This window comes from Thermobia domestica, chromosome 13, assembly GCF_964235325.1.
Source record: "Thermobia domestica chromosome 13, izTheDome1.hap1.1, whole genome shotgun sequence".
Classification (NCBI taxonomy): Eukaryota; Metazoa; Arthropoda; class Insecta; order Zygentoma; family Lepismatidae; genus Thermobia; species Thermobia domestica.
The window spans coordinates 72,524,723-72,545,550 of NC_137466.1; the positions used below are offsets into that span (position 1 = coordinate 72,524,723).

General features: G+C 36.3%; 1 protein-coding gene across 1 annotated transcript in view; it reads left to right on the forward strand.

Annotated features, from left to right (window-relative positions):
- Positions 1–1,221: 1,221 nt before the first annotated feature.
- Positions 1,222–20,828, forward strand: part of Atu (Another transcription unit) — a 74,877-nt gene continuing 55,270 nt past the window's right edge. Inside the window, exon 1 of the mRNA XM_081735907.1 lies at positions 1,222–1,379. Within this exon, the coding sequence (XP_081592033.1) occupies positions 1,331–1,379 (49 nt within the window). The 5' untranslated portion in view covers positions 1,222–1,330. The remainder of the gene's footprint in view (positions 1,380–20,828) is intronic.

A 20,828-nucleotide genomic window follows, 5' to 3' on the forward strand; every position in this document is an offset into this window, starting at 1 on the left:
CCACTGCATTTATCAAAGAAACGATATTCTTCGTCGTATGGCTACGGTTCTCGTTTGGAAGTAAGAAGATTCATCTTGGACTCAGGGCAACTGGTCATGTTCAGACTTCATTACAAACCATAGATATATGTCTCGTATAATCATTGGAATATATCTATTTTTTAAACTTAATAGATAAACGCTATTCATTGGAATCTAAATGCCTAAGAGTTTTTAAAATAGAAACGTTTCATGGTAGCAAGGGAGGAACAAGAGAATAAAACACAAACAGAAAGTCTACAATGTAAACATAGAGGTATTTTCAGAACAGTTAAACTGATGAAAAATCTCATGTGTAGGCAATCGTCTATGTGCGCTCCCTAAGGATAATTGTAATAAAACTATCATTAAACAGGAACATTATTCGAAGTTTTAGAACATTGAGTTATATTGATAGATCCTCTCTTTCTTTCTTTTGGTGGGTACAGTCGCTCAGTGGTAGAGCACTTACCCCTCACGCGTGGGGTTCCTGATTCGAACCCCGGCCAAGTAAGTTTGTGATGGACAACATCATATTTGTGAGTCTTCTCGAGGTACCCCCGTTTTATTCCACATTCTCATACCACAAATTCTTCCATCATCATTTACTCCTAAGCCTAAAGGGCATTTACTCCCTGAGCCTAAAGAGCATAAATGTTAGACATTAAACTAAGAGATTTAATTCCATTTTCTAAATAATATATCTCGAACACTTTCCCCCTATAGTAAGTTTGATTCGAATTCTGGAACTTCAAACTTTTATTATTATTATTATTATTATTATTATTATTATTATTATTATTATTATTATTATTATTATTATTAGTAGTAGTAGTAGTAGTAGTAGTAGTAGTAGTAGTAGTAGTAGTAGTGTTAGTAGTGTTAATGTAAATTTATTATATATTAAGCTGAAGTGAGTCCCTTATTTTGTACTCGCCCCAACCATTCAGTTATGAAGACTATGCAACTGAAAGCAATATAAATACCCTTTGTCCTCCCAATCTGCCACTTCTCATTTACTGTCTATCTATATTTAGAGCAATCTGTAACAGTTAATCAGTCGATTCATCGGTATAGGGACATTTACTGGATTGTAAGAGAAATATTCTTAAGCATTGATTTCTGAAACAAAATTTTTGTCTACACCGAAATTTCTCAGAGCCGGTAAAATAATTTGCCATGGTGAATGAGGATTATACTACCTGGTATCTCTTAGGATTTAATACGATAGTGTTTTGTTTCTAAAATAATGGTGAAGTGTGTAAAGTGATAGTGTAGTGTATGGAATATACGTAAAGTGTTTTATTTGAACATGGCACCGATTAAGGAGCCAAACAGTTCAAGCGAAGCTGAGTCAGAAGGTATGAAAACTTACAACATGTGCTCAAAGTAAAATCGCATAAGTGTAAAGCACGTAACTTCAGAACTATAGCAACTGTGGCTGTCTGCGAATGAATACTCAAAATTTTGTCACATTTGGATACATTAGGGCTTCACAAACTGAAAAGCATAGAAAAATTAATTCGCAACAAATTAAGGAGTATGTTTAGCAGAAGGGGTCCAGAAGCACGTAAAAAAAAAAAAAAAAAAAGAGAGAGAGAGAAAGAAATGGATGATGCAAGTACTTAGACATAACGTAACCAAATCTAACCTAACCTAAATTAAACTAATATTAGTAGAAATAAGCGAATCGGTTATAGTTAAGGAGCCGTACTTCCCATTTAGGGAAGGACGAGAAACGCCATACTTTCAGAAATTATTCATTGACTATCTAGGAGGTAATAGACTGAGTTCTTGCCCTTGTACTTAGGGTGTTTTTCTAGGAATGTCTGTTTTTTTTATATCGTATGGGAATAATAATGTGCCCTTGTACTTAGTGTATGACTATGTGGGGGGATTTGAAAACACATATCGCATGTCTCGTGCACGTGGATACTTCTTACTGTTGCACTACGTAGAAAAATGATTCTATTTGGTGTACAAGTAGTAATAGAACACAGAAGAAACTGAGATCACGCTGTATTCTCACTCCATGTTGGAGTGTGAATACAACATGATCTGGGTTTGTTGTGTGTCCTATTACCACTTATAAATGATATAGAATCATTTTTGTAGGTAGTGCAACAGTAAGATGTATCCTCGTGCACGAGAGATGAGAAGTAGCTGTTCTTAACTATTACCCTAACCTGACCTAAACTTACCCAAACTAACCTAATGTGAACAGAAATTACCAAAATTGTAACATATTTTAGAAAAATGAGCTGGACCCCTTCTGCTAAACATAGGCCCAAATTAAATATTAATTAATAAAAACAAACAATGCGAGAAGCCCTGTTTTCGTGCAACTTTTCTATTCGTACACGGACTATTATACCATAAAGAAATCATAAAGAAACACGAACTTGGTAAGGCTAATATTTTGTGGCATATCCCTTTGTCTCAATTACTGCTAGACATCGTCTCTTCATGAATTTTACAAGATTTTTGCACTTTTCGAGCTTATTTTATTCCACTCTGCTGCCACAACACATTTAAGTTTCTCTTTTGATTTCACACTATGCTTACGAACGTGCTTTTTCAAATCTGCCCACAAATGTTCAATAACATTTAAATCCGGGCTTCTTTGAGGTGGAGTTTGCAGCAATTTCGGCACGTTCCAAATCAACCAAGACATGCTAAGTCTATCCTTACGTTTACTGTCATTGTCCTGTTGAAATCTATAGACGGGGGGCATATCCATTTTTTGCGTACTCTTCTTGACGCTGTTCTTTAATGTCACAATATATATTGGCATCCAACTGGGTGGTGCCAACTTCCTTCGATGACATACAGGCCCAAACGATTAGTGACCCACCACCATGTTTAACTGTGGAGAGTGTGTTCATATTATTATTTTCTGCATTTGGTTTTCTCCATACGCTACGTATCCCCTCTCACCCAAAAAGGTTTATTTTCGTCTCATCGGACCATATAACACTATCCCAAAATTCTTGATCGTTATCACGATGTTCTTTTGCAAACGCAAGACGCTTCTTGCGATTATCCTTACTTACAGCTTCTTTCGTGCTATTCGACCATGATACCCGAGTTCCCAGAACACGTCGGACAGTTTGGTCACACATCTGCTTCTCGGACACATTTTCCACTAATGGACGTAGTTCAGGGACGCTTAATTTGAGATTTTCTCGAACTCTTTGAAGAATGAAACGTTCTTTGTGTGCTTTTAATTTACTTTCCTTTGGTCTCCTCGGTAAATTCCTTGTTGAACCGTGCTCTCTGAATTTTTGTACTATGTACTGCTTAGTGGAATGCGAGCTATTAACGGTACGTGCTATTTGACGTAAAGAATTTCCTCGCAATGCTAAGTTTATAATTACGTCTTTAGGTCGGAACTCAGCTCCTTTTGCTTACCCATTTTGATCCGTAGTGTTCGAAGGAAAGCACGCGCTGCACCTACCACTAACACAGGTCACCTACACCACTCACACTACTTCAATACAAAACGAAGAATACTCGTGAACGATAATATTATTTACTATTAACAAGACAAGTCATATTAATGTACGAATAGAAATGTTGCATGAAAACGTGGTGTTTTTCTTTAATTATTACTATTGGATAATTTTAAAAACTATTTTGGATTGGTTTTTAAATTGACATGTGTGAGCAAAACCTCCTTTACTCATACACACATAATAGATATAAAAATAATAAATGTGAAGTGTACGTATGTTACATTTCTTCTCGAAAATTCAGGTGTACAAATAAGAATGTTATAAACTGTGTTTATATTTCACTTACTACTTAATGACAAGAAAGTCTAGTATGGACTTTTGGGTTTCGAAGAACAACGAATTTCGAGAAAGTGCTTACTGAGGCTAAACAACAACTCAAAATATATTACTACACAAAAGTAGGTGGTACTGCAATGGGATTCGTGGATACCTAATTTCTGCATTTTGAAATATTTTGAAATCTGTCTATAATGATGTAAAGAAATTACCTGTTTCCCGAGAGTTGCAACTCGGTACGCCTTACGCTTACTGAAATAGGGAAATAGGTGAGAAATTGTAAGCGACACCACAGAGTTGTGGGGTTTACGTACTAGATGATGGAGTTTCAAAAAAGGAATTACTGAGGCCTAATAAAAATCTCAAAAATAGCTTCAATCGAAAACACACATACGCTCTTATGAAGTTTGAGGGTACCGTGGGGTTCGCAAGACTCCACATTTTTAAACGTCACCAAAATATGTCGTAACAAAGTTACAGGTGTGTGTTTACCGAAATATGTAGAGATGAAGACTGACAACATAAATATGTGGGATTTGCGTACAAAACGATACAGTTTTCAAAATCTTAATGAGACCTAATAACTGGGTGTTATTCCGTGGAATTTTTACTACACAGATCCATAGTATAAGTAGTAATAGTAGGACGAGGAGGAGTAAGAACGGGTTAGAAGCCCCGCGGGGGTTTGTTGTGTTCTGTTATCAACATAAAATTGGGGGCGCGGTGGCTCAGTGGTAGAACGTTCACCTCTGGTGCTTGGGGTCCCGGGTTTAAACTCTGCTCCCGCCAAGTGAACTTTGTGGTGGACAAACACCGTGTGCGTAAAACGAGGGACGTAAATCTCAAAGATTTCATTTCATTTCAACATAAAATTGGCAAATTAAAGGCTTGCCCAAATTTTTCTGTACATTTTACAATCTGCGGATCCGTACAGTACAACTGCATCTGTTATTATATTTTTGTAAATAATTTGGAAGTTATTCCTAGCAGGGTTGGCTAATTTAAACCAGCTGTTAAAAAGTTTAAACTAAAAAACGATAAATGGTCGTAAAAGTGTAAGTGTTCGTAAAATTTTGATGAACACACATTTGTGGGTTATCACGTTTCATTCCCGTATATTATTCGTATTATATTCAGACCTGAATTCCCCATTCATTACTCAAAGAGATTCTTCTTCTTTTTAAGTTTTACGTCCCACGCTTATGCCTGTTAGGCTAAAGGAGACGGTGATGATGAGAGTTGAGTGAAATGGTGGAATGAAGAAAGTGGGAGGAAACGGGACAACCCCGAGAAAACCCACGAGAAAAACCACTGAGCCACCGCGCCCCCTCTCAAAGAGATTATACTACAAAACAAACTTTTTAAATAAGCTTATGAATATTTCTTTTTTTTTTAAGTTTGTTTTGTATTGTTGTTATGTAATTGCAATCAAACAAATCCTAAATATTGTTTCGTTTTAAGAGTGTTTACTTTTGATAAAATACATCGAAATGCCATACTTTTTTTTGGGGGGGGGGGATCATGCAGACCCCACGAGAGGCATTTATTGATATCAGAAGTGTCTTTGGTATCTATTTATGTATAAAGGTTCAGAGCCAAAGTGGACTCAAATAATACGTATTTTTATTCATTGTTCTTATTGATATACAAATTAAAGTCGTTGTAGTTCTTTAAGTTGGACTAATAAAATCGTAGTGAATTAACTGTAACAGACCGATTACCGGTTTGTTTACATTGGATCCGTATTGTTATGTGTACCGGTTGAAGTCGAAGTTGGTTCCCGCATAATATTACTGTGCCCAGTTTTGTTACGTGTAAGTTTACACTAATTTAATGTTAATCCGTTTTATATTGTTAGTTTAAGGAATGGCACAAAAGTATAAATGTACTCAATCTTGATATGAGATACGCACGTAAACACATCCGAAAAGTTAGAATAAATTTTAAATATTTTCCTTTAAATCTAGTTCTCACCGATTCACTCCAAACCATGTAACCGTTTCTTTACAATTTATACAGTACTTTGGAACAATTAATATAAATAAAATCAAGTAAGACTACATGTTAGCTTAAAAGTTTACCAAATGTTTAATATCGTTGTGTTATCAGATCCCTTTATTTGTTAATTATCTCTGTAACGATTTATTTCGCTTTCTTCCTTTCCTCAGAATTTGGCCTAGGTTGAATATTCTCCTGGGTACTGAAGGTACTCCAGGCTATCCAACCGTAACTTAAATTATATTTGCACAACGAAAGAAAAAAAAAAACTTAAGTTAAAATATAAAAGAGAAATAAAATAACATCTGCAATAATGAAGAAAGGAAGATTTAAAAATATATATATATATATATATATATAAAATAAATAAATAAAATAAAATTAAACTATACTTCGAATCAGGATCTTTTCTCCTGTTGAGACCACTGCGAGAAGCACTGTAACTGTTGATAATATCCATAAAGTTTAATTCTTTCGTTTTGAAAACCACTTGCCAATATTGTTAATCGAGCTTATAACTAAGGGATATTCAGATCTCATAACACAATGACGACTACTTCGGACAGTACAAACTAAATTTATTGTTAGAACAGAAAGTAAAAAAAAAAAAATGAAACTACAATGACAGAGCTCCCCTTCCCGCACGGGGAGGAAAAGACTGAAATACATTGCAAGTGAAAAAAAAAAAAGTATAATTAGGTTGAAAATTTAGTTCCAAATTATGTTCCTAATTCCAAATTTTGTCTTCACCAAACCTACCTTTACGACAATATCTACGCGAACAGAACATTTACTTTAATGCACCTCTTAAGTTTCCAAAAAAAAAATTTTAGTTCAGGTTATATTTAGTTTCATACAATATAAACTCTGTTTCGTCAATCCGATTCTTAGTGCAAGTACATTTTTTGCATTTTGGAAATTTAGAATTACATGGTACAAAATTACAAGTTCTGTTTATATCGGGTTGACCAAAAAAAAAATTGTTACGTTGCCTGAACTCAGTTTCGTCACAATTTAGTATTAAATTTTACAATTGTTTTTAAACACTATTACATCATTCGAAAGGAAGGGGGGGTGGTAACATTTCTTTCGCCTGCTGACATACATCAGGAATACAAAGTAACTATTACAAAGGTTTACGGCATACTTATTAACTCGGTTCACAAACTGAATACAATTTTCACCCAACAGCTTTCCTAATGGCTGAACACCCTATGAAAGTGGCAGCGGTGGAGATAGAGAATGGCCGGGCCTACTTAAACGCACTGAAGAAATAAAATATTATCTGCCTTCGAGCGGGCAACCTGTCTATCTCAGGCGCAACACGTCTCTAAATACACACTTTCTTCATATATATAACTATTTCTTTGCCCATGGCTCATTAAATCGCAACTTCTCTAGTGTCACTTTTGTGTAGCACAATTTTTTAACTCGTATCTGCCAAATATTTCTTTAAGTTACAGGGTGAGCGGACAAGCTTCAGGTAATTCCATTATCACAAGCATTTATGTTAACAACATGCCAGCAGGATAGAGAGAGAAAGCAGTGAACGTTCTAAACATCACCCCCGGTTTATAATTCCATATTTAAAGTTTACTAGAAGGGTCCTATTAACCACAAACAGAGCCAATTTCAGATTTTTGTACACAATAGTTAATAATACTAAAACTAACCTAACTACTATAACTAACAAACAAAGAAAATAAATTCACACAAAACGAAAGAGATTTGAACGAAGATTTGATATGGAGAGGTGCTAAGCTAAGCGTAGATTTTTGATATTTGAAGTTCCAACCGAGACAAGTGGAAGTGGAAGTGAAGGGAGAGGAAGGACGAATTCTATCACCCAGGCGACTGGGGACCCATGCTTGACCGGAAAGATTTACTTTAAACAATCATGTTTCTAAATTCCATTACTCTAAAGAAACTCATATAATGTTATTTTTATCATTGTAGAAACAATTTACAATAAACAGGCGTATATATTAATTTATCTTTGCTCCCCCCTTTTTATCTGATATATATAAAAAAAAAATATAAATTTTCGAAAACCAAGAATTTAGTTCCTAGTTCAAATTTTTAAGGTTTGTCACGGTTTATAAAACATCAGCCAATTCGTCCGAAACTAAATTTAGACGGCAGCAGTCACTTCCCCTACGCCTGGAATCTTCCGAGTCGCATGACCCTTCCGGATTTACAATTTATCTTCTAGATTTACTCCAGCCGCATCATAAATAAAAAAAAAACATTGATGTTACCTTGTAATCCTGGAAACCAACGTTCAAACCTTATCCACTGCGAACTAATCCATTATGGGTGAAGCACGTGCATCATCATCAGGGAAGAAGAATTCTGTTGTAGTTTGGATTATGACGGTCTTACTTCATAGTTGTCCTTTAGTCCTTCACCCCACCTTCCTAGCTGTATTTTTCACTAAAACTCACATATTAAACGCAGTGGGTTTCTTCTATTTTCAAGGTTTCAGTCCACCGTAGCTACCTGGGATGTTAACACGCCATGATCAACCCGAAAAAAAAAAAAGGACGCTATCCCCTCCTGGCGAGGATAGCTTCACTTCGCCCCCCTTATTTTTCCATTGGTCGGTTGAAAAATACCGGTAGATGTTGGAATTTTAACATACTTATCCACCTGTTAAATGCGTTACGATAATTACGATTAAAGTAAAAATATTTAAATTACAACTACTTACTTGAATAAATCTAGTTTGAAATTTTAAAATTTTCTCTTCTTAAAAAAAAAATACTTGATATTTGTTTGTTTTTATTCTAGCTTTTCTCACTTGGTGGCAGCACATTCGCGTACAGCGAGGACTATAAACGAACACTTGATGTGGCTTTGGATCGAACTCGAAGGGCGCCATTTTGGGTCCTCAGATCCCAACGATCTCATACTAATATAAACAATCATACCTGAGCGGAAAGGGACCGTCTCATCTTCGGGGCCCACCGAAGAAAAATAAGTTATCTCGATCGAGATAATTTATTTTTCCATCTTGATTCCCAATTATTTAATTCGAGTTCACACGACACCAAAGCTAACTCTTACCTAAATCGTCAATGAAGGTCAGGTACAAAACAAACACGACATAACATTTAACAAGCCTTACCAATGAAAAGAAAAAATATGACATCCTGACCCTAACCTATACCTACCAGGATATTAGCTAAGAGAAAAAGAAAAAAAAACTTCTTAAACTATATAAAAAAAATCTTCAGGTTCCACCGACAATTCACATTAACCCGCACGACATAAAATTACACCTAAGATTCAGTCAATGAAATCATCTGCAAGACATCAACATCACATACACGAGTAATATGACATAAGACTATACCTAACCAAAAAAAAATAAAAGTACACGGGAATGGAATTACACTACTAATGGAAGAAAGAAAAGGAAAAAAAAAGGAAAAAAATCAATATGACAACATGACATGAAAATACACTAACAATGAAAGGAAAAAAAATACACAATGAGACATGACAACGAATTTATACCTATCTTAACGACACCAAAGCTAACACTTACCTAAATCGTCAATGAAGGTCAGGTACAAAACAAACACGACATAACATTTAACAAGCCTAACATAAGGAATATCTTCTACCACTTACAAAATTACAGTATAAAACAATCACATACCATTGTTTTTTTTTTTTTTTACTACTTATCTTATAGCCTGTCCTTGGTTTCTATTTTCTTTACTTTCCAATCATTACGTAACCTCGTCTTGTATGATGTGAGGATAATCACGGAGGAGTTCTAATCTCTTCTCCTTGGTACAGTCAAATAATTTTAGGTTTTGAAAGTTTTGGGTTCCTATACTTTCGCCTTTCAACGTATAAAGAATGGCGCTGTTTTTCAGAATTTTCTGGACCACATAAGGGCCGACATAGCATTTCATAAATTTATACGTTTCATGCTTAACTGCAGATGAGAGGTAATGGGTTTTTACCATCACAAGATGTCCCTCTTTCAGGATTACCTCTCGCCCAGTTTTCTTTACCCTTTTTTTTTCAACTTTTGAGGTCACGTCCGGGTGAATTTCAAGATATTTATCTCCAATATTTAAATTATTTAAATTTGAGGGCCACGGAAATGATTTCTTAAAGACTTCCGCCGCTGAATACGATAAGAACAGTTCAGCAGGCGTACAGTTTATACTACTGCATACGGAATAGTTTAAAAGTTCCTGCGCGAGCTTTAATACCTGACTCCATTGTGTTTGTTTCTCCTGACACTCCAGTCTAATAATACGATTAAGTTCTTTATGGCTGCGTTCCGCTAGGCCATTCGCATTCGGGGTGTAGCTGGAAGTAAGAACATGCTTAATACTGTTACGATTACAATATCCTTTAAAAAGCTTAGAAAGGAACTGTGGGCCACGATCAGAGATAATAGCCCTGGGATAGGGGAACAGATAGAAATATCTCCTTTCCAACACTGCTATTATCTCCTTAGCGTGGGCCGTTTTAAGTGGAAAGAAACACACGTACCGAGAATAAATGTCTATTATTGAAAGAATATAATAGAAACCATGACTTCCTGGCAATTTCCCTACGATGTCCAATCCTAATCGCTCATGTGGCATTCTTGCCTCTATGCTACAATCATCCTTTGCAATAATGCGGTTCGCGAATTTTGTTTCTGCACATTTTATACAATTTCGTATGTATTGTTTTATACTAAGTTTTACCCCTTTCCAGTAAAACAATGACCGACAAAACGACCAACATTTCCTCACTCCGAAATGTCCCTTGGAATGAACTAACTCAACGATTTTTGTTGTAAGTTCCTGAGGGATAACTAACAACCACTGATTAGTTTTACGATTTTTGATATAAAGGAGATCCTGATGAACCAAAATATGATTAGATTTAGAAACGTTATCCAGAGAGGACCGAAGTTTAACACAAAGGGGGTCGGTACGTTGTTTTTTCTTAATTTCGTTAAAGTCTAGAGCTGAAGAATCCTGTACCGTAAGAAAATTTACATACCGGAGCTCTTGTTCCTTAGTTACCTCAGGAGGATTTCGGCTAAGTATATCAGCAATTTGATTGGACCGGCCGGATAAATGTTCAAAAATTAAATCAAAACGTTGCAATTTCAATAAAATACGGGTGGTACGAGGATCCAAGTTCTTCATTGTAAACGCGTGCGTAACGGCAGCGTTATCACAATGAATATACGTAGTTCGACCCAAAACATATTGAGAAAAATGTTCGCAGAGGAACAGTACGGCTAAGAGTTCAAGTTGAAAGATTGATAAAGATAATTCATGTGGTCGAACACGACGACTAGCATAAGCTATCACCACAGGGTCTGCTTCCGGAGAAGGGTATTGGCACAAATAGCCTGCTAAATTCTCTGCACAAGCATCCGAATAAATATGATAAGGAAGAGAAAAATCGGGTTGGCCTAAAGCTGGAGGTTGACTAATGATTTCTCTTAATTTGAAGAAAAGTTCTAGCAATTCGGGTGTCATCTGAAATTTCTTATCCTTTTTAAGAAGGTCGAAAAGTGGAGCTGTTAGTCCTGCGAAGTTAGCTATGAACTTGCGTCTCCAACCAATTAAACCTAAAAATTGCCTAACCTGTTTCTTGGATTTTGGAATAGGAAAACATCTTATCGGTTCGTTGTGACGCGGGTCTGTCTTAACTTCCTGGCCACTTATTACATGTCCTAAGAAGTGGATTTCTTTCTGCAGGAAACTACACTTCTTGAAATTCAAAGAAAAATTAGCCGATCTAAAAATTTCAAAAACACGTTCCAAATGTTCAAAATGTTGGTCTAAAGTGATGCTAGAGACGAGAACGTCATCTAGATAGACCGTTACGTACGATTTCGTAAAATTTTGAAAAAAACTATACATTACATTTTGAAAAATAGATGGAGCACTTTTAATTCCCATCGGAAGAACAGTCATTACATATTGTCTGCCTAAGTAAACAAAGCTGGTACAGTTATACGAAGAAGGATGAAGTCCTATTCCGTAATAGCCTGACGAGCAATCAAAATTACTGAAATAGCATGCTTTGGCAACACGATTGAGGATGTCCCCAATCGGCTCCACCTGTATTTTAGATGAAATTACCTTTTTATTGAGATATCGCGTATCAAGGACTGGGCGTACACCACCAGAAGCTTTTTTCACACAATGGATCGGGTTGCGGTAAGGAGAAGGTTGTTCTTTGGCGATCCCTAACTTAATCCATTTTTGAAGTTCTTCTTCGAAAGCTGCCTGCATAGACTGCGGGATAGGATAATATGGACCGACAATAGGCACCTCATCCGTCAATTCGATCCTGCACAAGGGTGTTCTAACTCTTCGCGGATACTCAGAAAAGAGATCTCTATTTTTAATAAGTAAATCTTGTAAGCGTTGTTTCGAAGAGGAGTCTAGATCGTCTCGAGAGGAAATATAAGTTCGAATTTCATCTTCACTGAGATTAGATTCAAATTCCGTCACCGAACTAGTTTTATTTTCCAACCTAACCGAATCTGTCAATGAACCCACTTTAGACTGATCTATACTATTAGGAGTTTCGCTTACTACCGCAACTATCTTTTCCAGTGACTTTCGAAAAGGACTAGTTTCGATTTCAACCATCGAAATAGAAACTGAAAGTATGTTCGGGTTTGTAGTTTCAATAACAATTTCCTTCCCGGAATTATCCTTCAATCTAACTTCTCTTCTACATCTATCAATCACTCCTTGGAACTTGTCCAAGAAGGGACAACCCAAAATTAAATCAGTCCTTAAATATTTTATTACAAAGATTGGCACATCAAAAATCCGGTTCTGAATGTTTAAATTAAAAGTTTGAACACCCTGCACAGAAAATTTCTCCTTGCCGGCAAAGGCGCCCAAAGTCAATCCTGAATATGGTCTTAACTTAGCAGATGGGAATTTCTGCTTAAGTTTTCTCCATATCTCCCAGTCCATCAGGTTCAGATCTGAGCCACTATCTATTGTACAATTTAACGTTACACCCCCTATATCACCACTTACTACCGGAGACGATGAAAAATAATGTTCACTAATTGGTTCTAATATTTCGTCTTCTACTACAAAATTTACATTGAAATAAACTGATTGTTGATTAGTATCGAAAGTCTGAGAAATTTCATTAGGTTCTAACGGTATTAAAGTTTTAGGAATAGTTTCTAACGTCTGATCAATTATAATGGGGTCTTCATCCTTACCGCAGCCAGCTTCCCCCATTTCCAAAAGTGACTGCCTTTCTAGTTTTCCGGGGCCGGAGCCCGTCTGTCTGGGGTAGTACTATTTCCGTTTATGTTTCCCGAGTTATTGGTAAAAATTGCGTTATCACTATTTCTCTCATTACTTTGACCGGAAGTGTTTTCTGATGACTCATGCCTATAGTTCGAATTTCCATTTCGACTACCACGCCACCTTCGTCGGAAGTTACGATTCCTTCCTCGGTACGATCCAAAGCCTTGATTGTTTTGCGCGTTTTGACCATTCCGATTATTTCTATTATCATTACCGTATCCTAAATTATCTCGGTTAGTACGTTGACTGTCGAAGTAGCTAAGAAAATCAGTTTGACTCCCACTTTCTACTTGTTGAATTTTATTTTTGACGACTTTAGCTTGTTTGGCAGAAAACCGTCTCGCAGGAGGTCTTAAATCACTCGCGTGCGCGTTTGCGTGACCCGACAGTGCTGCAATCTTAGCCATCAATTCATCGATGTCTGAACACGGGCTTACCATGAACAACCGCGAATCCTCAGCCGGCAAGCAACCCAATAAAATATCTATCAATTCAGACTGGTCTGGTACTTCAGTTATATTGAAATAAACCTCAACTATATACCAAGCAAACTCAAGGAGTGTAGAAAATTTCGACCTATCGAATCTTAAAGCTTGCAAAGCTTTCTTATGGATCCTTTCCATACTAGCAGAACAATACTGTTTCTTAAAAAGTTTTACAAAATCTTCATAACTTTTAATATCGCGTGCCACTGATTGCAGCCACGCTTCGGCCCCCCGCATCAAACATTTCGACACTATTAAAAGTTTTTCGGCATCAGACAATCTATACATATCCAAACATCGTTGTAAATTTCGCAAGAAAGATCGGCCTGCACCTGCTGTCACCTCTCCACTAAAAACCGGAAAATCTTTAAGGTCTTTAGGTTTGATAATAGACGATGAGAAACTAGGAGAATTTTGGAAACCACTATTAGGTGAAAAGAAAAATGGGTTAGAAGTTACTGGATGAACATCAGGTTTTTGGCCTTGCCATTGCCATTGAGATTCCAAATTCGGGGTGGTTGTCATAAAAGAAGATCCGAAACAATTTCCTAAGTTAGTACCCTCAAAAATCTTATTTTGCCAATTACCTGCCATATAATGATAATTATCATTACCACTCGACAGAGGAGGAGTCGACAGGTTGTATACAAAAGGATTGTTAGTTGGGATATTCCTATCCCGGTTACTTGTTTGAGCAAGCCCGGTTTCAAAGTTCACGTGCGCTCTTTTTCTAGGAATTTCGTGATCTACAGACTTGTCACTTTTACTATCCTCATGCAAAGCTAATTCTAACTTTTCTAATTGCTGTTTCAATGCTGTTACTTCATTTCCTATTTCGCCTTGATACTTCTCTAATCTTTCATTTGTTTTGGAATTCTGTGATTTCAGCTCGCCCACTGCGCCCTCAACTCCATCCTGCTTACTTTTAACTTCTTGTAAAACAATATTCTGCGCTTCTATCCTCTCAGGTAATTGTTGCAAACGCGTATCCTGAGATTCGAGCCTACTCAATGTTCCCTTCATATTATGCTCAAGTGTTTGAATTCGTAACTCATTACTCTCGACCTTCGTGCTAACTATCCCAACATTATCCATTAATTTCTGGCTTGCTACTTGCAATTCCTCATGAGCTTGTATTTTTACTTGCTCCAACTTAGAGGATAACTGCTGCACGGTTATAGCAGTTCGCTCAATTTTAGACTGCACCTCAGTAATTTGAGTCCCAAATTTCTCGAACCCTTCGTCGATTTTCTGGTTAACTTTACTCACCTCCTTTTTACTACTAACTACCTCGTAACTAATTTCGTCTATCTTCTTGAACAGCTTTTCCATCATTAACATAAGACCGTCTTCTCGCGAGACAGACGACACAGTACAATTGTCTCGTAAGACAGGTGACGAGGTCGCGATGGGTGCATTGTCAGAAATACCGTTATCAAGCGTAAACTCCTTGTTTCCCTTTTCGGGATCCTCGTCATTGCCATTGTTAGGCTGAGGTAGCTTAGCTGCTTCGCACCCTGCACATACCCAACGGTAGGAATCAGCGCTTACTAAAGCAAACATGCTAGAGGTATTCTTCATACCTACACAATCAAAATGAAACCAGCGAAGGCAACTCTCGCACATCACGGCTTTCACTTTCTCTACTCCTTCATTACTGACTACTTGATGCGCATTATCACAACATGCATATTCTTTTTGCTGAGAACCCGAACAAACGCTATCCCCATCGGAGCCACTTCCACGAGACGCCATTTTACAATCGTTTTACAAACACAGTGAGCATAAAACAAAACAAAAAGACATTGAAACTTTCACTTCAAGAACACTATATACTTATATAAACACTCATAAGATATTTCCAGTCAAGCCTCCAGTCCCAGCACCGGAAAACAAAACTCGCCCACCATCTCTCCACTTCACTTCCACTTCACCTACCTAATATTTGAATTATCCATTAATATTATTACACGTTACCTCTCGAGCAGTACTCAGACAAGAGAAACATCCTAAGGCTGGGTCGCCACCCTTTTAATGTAACGATTTATTTCGCTTTCTTCCTTTCCTCAGAATTTGGCCTAGGTTGAATATTCTCCTGGGTACTGAAGGTACTCCAGGCTATCCAACCGTAACTTAAATTATATTTGCACAACGAAAGAAAAAAAAAACTTAAGTTAAAATATAAAAGAGAAATAAAATAACATCTGCAATAATGAAGAAAGGAAGATTTAAAAATATATATATATATATATATATATAAAATAAATAAATAAAATAAAATTAAACTATACTTCGAATCAGGATCTTTTCTCCTGTTGAGACCACTGCGAGAAGCACTGTAACTGTTGATAATATCCATAAAGTTTAATTCTTTCGTTTTGAAAACCACTTGCCAATATTGTTAATCGAGCTTATAACTAAGGGATATTCAGATCTCATAACACAATGACGACTACTTCGGACAGTACAAACTAAATTTATTGTTAGAACAGAAAGTAAAAAAAAAAAAATGAAACTACAATGACAGAGCTCCCCTTCCCGCACGGGGAGGAAAAGACTGAAATACATTGCAAGTGAAAAAAAAAAAGTATAATTAGGTTGAAAATTTAGTTCCAAATTATGTTCCTAATTCCAAATTTTGTCTTCACCAAACCTACCTTTACGACAATATCTACGCGAACAGAACATTTACTTTAATGCACCTCTTAAGTTTCCAAAAAAAAAATTTTAGTTCAGGTTATATTTAGTTTCATACAATATAAACTCTGTTTCGTCAATCCGATTCTTAGTGCAAGTACATTTTTTGCATTTTGGAAATTTAGAATTACATGGTACAAAATTACAAGTTCTGTTTATATCGGGTTGACCAAAAAAAAAATTGTTACGTTGCCTGAACTCAGTTTCGTCACAATTTAGTATTAAATTTTACAATTGTTTTTAAACACTATTACATCATTCGAAAGGAAGGGGGGGTGGTAACATTTCTTTCGCCTGCTGACATACATCAGGAATACAAAGTAACTATTACAAAGGTTTACGGCATACTTATTAACTCGGTTCACAAACTGAATACAATTTTCACCCAACAGCTTTCCTAATGGCTGAACACCCTATGAAAGTGGCAGCGGTGGAGATAGAGAATGGCCGGGCCTACTTAAACGCACTGAAGAAATAAAATATTATCTGCCTTCGAGCGGGCAACCTGTCTATCTCAGGCGCAACACGTCTCTAAATACACACTTTCTTCATATATATAACTATTTCTTTGCCCATGGCTCATTAAATCGCAACTTCTCTAGTGTCACTTTTGTGTAGCACAATTTTTTAACTCGTATCTGCCAAATATTTCTTTAAGTTACAGGGTGAGCGGACAAGCTTCAGGTAATTCCATTATCACAAGCATTTATGTTAACAACATGCCAGCAGGATAGAGAGAGAAAGCAGTGAACGTTCTAAACATCACCCCCGGTTTATAATTCCATATTTAAAGTTTACTAGAAGGGTCCTATTAACCACAAACAGAGCCAATTTCAGATTTTTGTACACAATAGTTAATAATACTAAAACTAACCTAACTACTATAACTAACAAACAAAGAAAATAAATTCACACAAAACGAAAGAGATTTGAACGAAGATTTGATATGGAGAGGTGCTAAGCTAAGCGTAGATTTTTGATATTTGAAGTTCCAACCGAGACAAGTGGAAGTGGAAGTGAAGGGAGAGGAAGGACGAATTCTATCACCCAGGCGACTGGGGACCCATGCTTGACCGGAAAGATTTACTTTAAACAATCATGTTTCTAAATTCCATTACTCTAAAGAAACTCATATAATGTTATTTTTATCATTGTAGAAACAATTTACAATAAACAGGCGTATATATTAATTTATCTTTGCTCCCCCCTTTTTATCTGATATATATAAAAAAAAAATATAAATTTTCGAAAACCAAGAATTTAGTTCCTAGTTCAAATTTTTAAGGTTTGTCACGGTTTATAAAACATCAGCCAATTCGTCCGAAACTAAATTTAGACGGCAGCAGTCACTTCCCCTACGCCTGGAATCTTCCGAGTCGCATGACCCTTCCGGATTTACAATTTATCTTCTAGATTTACTCCAGCCGCATCATAAATAAAAAAAAAACATTGATGTTACCTTGTAATCCTGGAAACCAACGTTCAAACCTTATCCACTGCGAACTAATCCATTATGGGTGAAGCACGTGCATCATCATCAGGGAAGAAGAATTCTGTTGTAGTTTGGATTATGACGGTCTTACTTCATAGTTGTCCTTTAGTCCTTCACCCCACCTTCCTAGCTGTATTTTTCACTAAAACTCACATATTAAACGCAGTGGGTTTCTTCTATTTTCAAGGTTTCAGTCCACCGTAGCTACCTGGGATGTTAACACGCCATGATCAACCCGAAAAAAAAAAAAGGACGCTATCCCCTCCTGGCGAGGATAGCTTCACTTCGCCCCCCTTATTTTTCCATTGGTCGGTTGAAAAATACCGGTAGATGTTGGAATTTTAACATACTTATCCACCTGTTAAATGCGTTACGATAATTACGATTAAAGTAAAAATATTTAAATTACAACTACTTACTTGAATAAATCTAGTTTGAAATTTTAAAATTTTCTCTTCTTAAAAAAAAAATACTTGATATTTGTTTGTTTTTATTCTAGCTTTTCTCACTTGGTGGCAGCACATTCGCGTACAGCGAGGACTATAAACGAACACTTGATGTGGCTTTGGATCGAACTCGAAGGGCGCCATTTTGGGTCCTCAGATCCCAACGATCTCATACTAATATAAACAATCATACCTGAGCGGAAAGGGACCGTCTCATCTCGACGTTCATTTGTTGCACTATATTACTGCTGATATGGCGATCCCTTTAGCTATTGCCACAAGAGGGCGTTCGAATCGCTCTACGTGAAGCTAACAATTCAAACATGGCGACTTGACAGTGATAATAATTCTCCCGTCGCCATGACGAAAGTTAAACAAGTGATTGGAGGAAGTAACCTCCTCTTTATAATTTATCGCGTAGGATTTTCGGTAAGTTAGATATTAAAAATAGATATAAAGATTCATGATTTTTACGGTTAGGTTCTTGTATTGATAGGTATTTATGGTAAAATTGTGTTAATTATAGTAAAAGATATAACTGTAGAAACCGCGTTTATCGAGGCCTGGCTACGAGTGTAAGATGACGTAGTGAATTGATAGATTTCAGTGTGGAAAAACGATGGCTTGTTAGCTCCTCCAAAAATTTAGAAATTCTGTAACTAAAAGTGTAATTCGGCCTGTAACCTAGTCAAAATCGTGATTTAGACTAACCTGAGATGTTATTTGGAAGAAATAGATACGGAGGAGTCTAACAAAAGTCAAAATTTAGTGAAACCTTTTTCGGCTACAAGCCATCGAATATCATCTCCGCCATTACTAGACATATGCAGTAATGGAGTGGGAGATGTAATTTATCGAAGTTGACTGCGGCGGCGTACCGGAGAGATATTCTACGTTCGTGGAGTGTGTAGCCGGTGTACCGAAGGAGTCATCTCTCGATTTTAAATAAGCAAGTAGATGAAACCTACTTTGCGAAGTTTGATCACCCAGTTCAACCTGAGGACTATTCTGTGAAACCTGCGGATAACCGGGTAACATCTTTTCTTATTTTCCTATAAACAGTATAGCAGTTCAACAAATGGCATCTTTAAGAATCAGGATGGGTAACTAAGTTAAAGGGCGTTACGCGTCTCTAAACTTGTCAATCGTCATCATCCACTCATACTACAAACATGTATAATTGAATTACTAAATCTTATGTGTGTCTCTACGTAAATTTGAAAATGTGTATGTTGATATTAGGGTAATACTTTACTTTGTACGTACCTTTCGATGGCAATGTACCTTGAATATTTAGGTTAGATAGGTTATGTTAAACACATTACTGAATTATGTCTCGTGGTGATGCCTTATTTTGTGAAATATTTGCTGTAGGTTAGGTTAGGTGTAATTTGTAAATGTGTGATCCATAGTATTTATGTCGGTTAGGTTAGGAAATTAGAATTTATTGTCCGTGATGTCAAATCTAATATGTGCCTTTTGTTTTGTCGTGTGATATATTTTGTTTTGCCGCGGTGAATTTTACTTTGGACGCACTCATGATCACTTGACGGTTTATGTTAAAATGTTAAATGCTCAGTGACGAATGTCATTTGTAAGTGTTAATGATGATGAAATTTCTTTGAGAGATATACTATTTTGGTTGGGAAACCTTTACTATGAACGCACATACGAATATTCCGTGTCTGAGAATTTAAGTATTTCGTAATTCATTTCATTTGATTCAATATTGCTTCATGATGTATGTCAGTCGTAAACATTAAGATGAAATTTCTTTGAGAGTGCTCTAATATATTAAAGTTTTTTTTTTTTTTAGTCGTATTTGTAATACATGCATGTAGGTTAGATAAAATTTCCATTTCTTATATGTAGAACCGGTAACAATTGTGATTTGAGCGTGCTTTCCTATATTTTGTCGTGTGTCCCTTTGATATTAATTTGTAATGTATTTTGTATCCGTGCTTGCCATATTTTGTCGTGTGCATATTCAATACGTGTAATGTCGATAAAATTGTATTTCAAACGTGTCTATTATTCTTATTTTGTCGTGTATCCCTTTGATATTAATTTGTAATGTATTTTTGTATCCGTGCTTGCCATATTTTGTCGTGTGCATATTCAATACGTGTAATGTCGATAAAATTGTATTTCAAACGTGTCTATTATTCTTATTTTGTCGTGTGTCCTTTTATAGTATCTCTTAATACATTAGTGGTTTAAAATCTTCTTTCGTATGTATGATCTCATTTCGTTGCACCATATATTTAGTTTTGTAGGTTAGGAAAATTTGAATATAACATGTCCTCCGATGTTAATATCGTATCTTGAGGAATGCGAGTAATGGATCTGTGCCGATGCGGGATAACTTTGCTCTGGACATACCTCCGGAGTTCGACATTACTATTTATAAAATACTATTTCGTGCTATGTTTGTTTATTTTCCGTTAGGTAGATATTTACTTTGAACGTGCCATAGTTACAGTGCGTAATTAACTGTTCGTGCCTATATATATATTTGCCTCATCGAAACATTAAAATATGTCTCAACTTGCTTTGCTCTTATGCGTATCCATCTCTCTAAG